The 5,235-nt window shown below is 41.0% G+C and overlaps 1 protein-coding gene across 5 annotated transcripts; it reads right to left on the bottom strand.

Annotated features, from left to right (window-relative positions):
• Positions 1-343: 343 nt before the first annotated feature.
• On the bottom strand, positions 344-4,922 carry id4 (inhibitor of DNA binding 4). 5 transcript variants are annotated; one of them, XR_009654743.1, is made up of 4 exons: positions 4,462-4,922; positions 3,976-4,042; positions 1,806-2,630; positions 344-1,452 (listed from the first exon to the last, which is right to left on the bottom strand). XR_009654743.1 is itself a non-coding variant. In XM_060922098.1 (3 exons), exons 1-2 carry the CDS (start codon positions 4,750-4,752, stop codon positions 3,995-3,997), a joined length of 339 nt encoding a protein of 112 aa, XP_060778081.1. In that variant the 5' UTR covers positions 4,753-4,922; the 3' UTR covers positions 344-1,452; positions 3,976-3,994. The 5 variants fall into 5 exon arrangements, 1 of the variants encoding a protein (XP_060778081.1); XR_009654744.1 differs by having other exon boundaries at positions 1,806-2,527; XR_009654745.1 differs by having other exon boundaries at positions 1,806-2,523.
• Positions 4,923-5,235: the final 313 nt, after the last annotated feature.

Raw genomic sequence — 5,235 nt, 5'->3', positions numbered from 1 at the left:
GCACTTTAGATATTCTTTAGCATAAACGCGATAACAGATAATTTCACATAATCTATGAAATCTACAAAACCCACTGCATTCTCTGATAACACTGACATGCCCATGATTAAAAGCAGAGTCTTGCTAAAATTAAGTTTCTTCACTACTGAACATGTGTAATTTTTTAAGACTAAGAGGTGCCGCATCATACTGGTTTGTTTGTTTGTGTGTTTTGTACTGATTGATCAGGAGATGATCTATCAGCTCTTTTAATTTAGTGAGTTTCTTTCTGATCATATCTGAAAATCTGAAATTATTCACGTCAAAGAGACGCTGTGTATAAAGATAACAGAAGCTCACAATATCTGATTATCATGGCTGTTTAATTATAATAATGTTAGTGATGCATTTATTGTATTGTCTTTCATTCAATAATGTCTTTATGTGACAGAAAAAGCGCACAGTGGAAAAATCTGTCTTTCTTAACATTCATATCCTGAACAGATCATTCCATTAGAGGGCACAGTTGGGGGGGGGGGGGGGGGGGGGACTCTGCACAGCCAATAGCTCACAACATGCAGTTCAACTAAATTAAATCCAATGCTATACATTAATCATGCAGTTCTCCCAGAAACAAATGCAAAGTGAGGTAATGCAAAGTATTCTTATGGTGCATTTCCAGCAGTAAAATAATTGAGTGCCAAGAGTTAAAATGATGATGATGAAAGGCCACATGCGAGGGATATAACGCATTACTTCTGTATGTGCAGAAATTGCTATATAGCATGTTCATTCCTGTAAAAACGCAAATATGTAGATTAATATTTCGACATTTAAACTATTGTTACATTCAAGAGAGGGACATCACAATATTTAAGAAGAGAATGGAAATCAACGGTATAGTGTAACTGCATGCATCTGAAAATCTGTTTATATTTAAATATAATGATATTTTGTTAAGTATGGTGCACAAAGTAATGTAACAAAATGCATCTGAAAGCCAGCACTGTAATACTTTATATTTTAATTACAAATGGATTTATATCAAGAGCTCCACTTTTGCCTGAGCAAGCTTTAACTCTGCATTTCGGATTTTCTCGTATTAGATTATGAATGTATGCACTGGGGCAGTGATGTCATTATTACTGTCAGGGTCAGGATGCTCACCAGAAAAGTGATGAAGGCCACTGATGGCTGATCATTCGTAAAAGAGGGCAGTAGTTTTTGCCTGTCTCTAATGGATTCTGTTCAAGTGTACTGTATGGATAAAGGATACTGTTTAAACAGTTTCACATCAACCTAACCACAGGACAAATTTGTACACATTCAACTAACAAAGGCAACATGGAAGGATTTCATTCAATTTCACACAAATGAAGCTGGAAGAAAAGGGCAAAAGCTCATCTCGTAAACTGTGGTGTCTTGAGAAGTGCAAACTGTAACACACGTGAGACCATGTTGCTCTCATCTTCTCTGAGAAAAGAGGAAAGAATGATGTCATTGAAATGCTTATAGATTGTGTGGAATAAAAGTATACACGTTTTAAAATAAAAACCTACAATGTACCATGAGAAAGTCAATTTATGAAGTTTTTCCCAAACATGTCTTCCAGATTAGCTTAGAAATTGTATCAAGACCAATATAAATCACTGCACAACACTATGTACTCGCTATCCATTTGAAAAGAGTAAATATTTATTTATGACACATTCTTCCAAATCCTGATTCAAAATCAATTTTTTTTTTAATGTGAAGACTTTTTATAGCTATGCATAATTCACCTTTTACAAAATGGACGTAAACATGACAGAGGAAAGCATGATTACCTTTATGATGTGAGATCTTTATTTGCAGAACAATCATGTATTTCTTCACTACACTTATGGAAAACACAATATTTACAAAACAAAACCTTTCAATAAAAATATCTTATAATTACAATAGCTTAGAGATATTTTCTTACACATACAATTATAGAACATCCTATTTTTATATACAAGATTATTTGTCAACATGTATTTTCTTTCTTTACAATATTAAACAATTCAATTGCAGAGAAATCCCTGTTGAAAACAAATCATCTATTTTTAACAATAGATGTCAACATTTTAACTTTCAATGTTACTTTCAATGTACTGTAAAGCTTTACAAGTTTCTTAGTAAAAATTAGGCAAGCTTTTTCCTGGTAATGCCAAATCTTACCATTGAGGAAATATAAGAAAGAGAGAGAGAGAGAGAGAGAGAGAGAGAGAGAGAGAGAGAGAAATTCTTTATCTTTATCCAAATTCAGCATTTCCTTCACTGACAGAAAATAGAGTGAACGGAGAAGAACACTGGCTGCTTCAGCCATCACTGACAGTTAACACTGAAATGTTTATAAATTATGGTTTAGAAGCCATTAGTTTCAGAACTGCTTTGCAATCCCACGTTGGGGCTGGTGTGTGTCGGATTCGCTGCCAAAGATTGGCTTGGCTTTGGATGGTCTCACTGCACACCTGTGAGAAGCGAATGAATAGAGGGGGTGTGTGAACGGCGTGTTGCAGACTGACTGGCGCCACCGACAAAACAGAGAACACACTTGATCAACAACCCAAAACAAACCTGCTCAGACAACAAGCATAGCACTACGCAGTCCACAGCTCCTAGTCTCTCTGTCCACACACACACACACACACACACACACACACACACACACACACACAGCTGCAGTCAAACCAGTCTGGATACTTCACCTTCGAGCCACTGATTTAACCCTCGGTTAGTGAGATTGCTACACTAGGGACAGTTATTGCACAAGGTACAGCTGCAGCCGAGTGCCACCAGTGCTCAGATATCTCACAGTGTAACCACAAGTACATATAACACACAATACAATCTTCAGATTAAATTGAATTCATGATAGAGACTATCAATAATCATGATTAAATATCAACAACCCTTTATTTTAATTTCGTATTTATAGGCTATGCAGCCTCCTGAGTAGAACAGCCAGGTTCTATAGCTTTTTCCCACATGCCATAAGATTGTTGAACCAAATTAATCCCCACCACCACCACCTAGGCAATATACTTTATATTCAGGCAATACACTTTATATTGTATATAGGATTTTATACACAGTTCTTATATATATAAATATTAGGTAATATACTTGCTGCTGTTTCGTTCTACACTACACTGAGCCAAAGCAACGAAATCTCGTTCTGATGTGTATTGTTTGATGCAAATCTGAATGATAATAAAGAAAGTCTATCATTCAGGCGTCTTGCTGTGTATTAATGCTGAATGTAAAACGAGTGTTATGACTGCAAATTCTATTACGAGGATTTATTTATAATACTATTGCTGTCACAGGTTTAAACTTGTTCCTGGAATTAGCCCATAGCTCATCGCTGGTGAATTTCTCATCGGTGTACAGTATGTTCGACTGCCGGAGTAAAAGATGGAGAAGGCAGCGAACAACTCAATCTGGAAAATGTTTATCGGTCAAATTAGAGTTAAAACTAAATGAAATATTTTGGGAGATACGGCTTTTCTAAAGTCCACAATGATTCTTTTCAATTTTTAAATACTCCATATACTACATTCATAACACTGCATATCTGTGTCATTTCATGACTGGAAATAATAACCTACTACAATGATCATCTTTTGCATGGGTGCAGATCCCGGGGGGGACGGGGGGGGGACATGACCCCCACAATTTCTGAAAAACATCCCCTAAATTATTAAAAATTGTACAAACAAATGTATTTTCAGACAAATGATTGCCTGTGCGGTACTTTTTGAATGATGTGGCGAGCCTCTACGAAGTTGTGATTTATGGTTGCATGGTATGAGTTGCATACGGGCAAAAAAAAAAAATCACTTTTGTGTCCCCCCCCCCCAATCCTGACATCGGATCTGCACCCCTGATCTTTTGGTTCTAAGGCAAGTCTATTCTCTTTAAGGAGAAAACGTGTGCAGATATCATCCAGTTTGCACATAACATACTCACCACTGCGACATGCTGCATTTCAGCGGCACAGAATCGTGTCCTCCTGCTTATTGACAACCGGTGTCCTCTGAAAACAGGTAAATAGGAAACAGGTAAACAGGTGCAGCACTCTTACTGCCTTGTCACACAGAAAGGCCGCGACATTTAGACAAGCTGCCTAATTCCTGCAGAGGCTGCACTGTGCGCTCCCTGCTCTACATCAGCTACTTTTGATTCCCTTGAAAACATGAACAGCGGACATGTGTGTCATGCGTTTAAAGCGGACAAAAGGGAAAAAGGAAAGAAAACGCACAGGCCGCTTGCAGGCTCGGGACGCGCTCAGAGCGATGAAGAGATGTGAAATAAGAAGAAGAGAAGAGAAGAAGAAGAAGAAGAAGAGAAGAGAAGAAAAGGCATGGGGATGAATCTGGATGGACATCACACGGTGAGTGCGGGGTTCGGGACAAAGCCGGTGTGTGGCGCGCGGGCGGGCTGCAGGCGGCTCACCTGCTCCGTGTTGAGGACGGAGAGCGGAGTGCGGATGGAGCTCCGCGGCCACGTCCCGCTGTGCTCGGTGCGCTCGAGCGCCAGCTGCAGGTCCAGGATGTAGTCGATGACGTGCTGCAGGATCTCCACGCGGCTCACGCGCCGGTGCTGCGGGATGGTGGGCACGAGGCGCTTGAGGCGGCTGTAGCAGTCGTTCATGTCGTGCTGCAGGCAGCAGAGATCCGGCTCGGCCGAGAGTTCAGTACAGCTGCAGGAGTCCCTCCGGGCCCGAGGCGGAATAGTAGCCTTCATCTTCTCATTCAAGGCAACACAAAGAAAGAAGAAGAAAGAAGAAGAAGAAGAAGAAAGCGTCAGCTCACGTCTCGATTATTACCGGGATGGAAATAACACAGAACTACAGTAAGACGGGAAGAGACACGGATCGTTATTCTGCTGCCATCCTCCAGCTCCATGCAGTCAGGCGCGGGCCGTCTGGAGCCGATGGCTCTCTGCTGCACATTTATAGGAGAGAAAAAGGAGGCGGCGCTGTCACTGCGCGCGCGCGCGCGCGGTCCTGGAGAAGGAGGCGCTCAGTCACAGCGCTCCCCCCATGAGAGTGATGGAGACCTGGAACAAGACAGGGCTCTCATCTGCGGTGGGTCTCTAGGACTCTAGTACACTGAGTGGAGAGAGAGGGAGAGAGAGTGTGTATGTGTAATGTGTAATGTCTATGGTTTTGTTCCTGGACCAGTTAGCGCTGTCGCCTCACAGCAAGAAGGTCCTGTGTGGGTGACT

Source organism: Neoarius graeffei, chromosome 5 (genome assembly GCF_027579695.1).
Source record: "Neoarius graeffei isolate fNeoGra1 chromosome 5, fNeoGra1.pri, whole genome shotgun sequence".
NCBI classification, from domain to species: domain Eukaryota; kingdom Metazoa; phylum Chordata; class Actinopteri; order Siluriformes; family Ariidae; genus Neoarius; species Neoarius graeffei.
This window is presented reverse-complemented; position numbering and strand designations above follow the sequence as displayed.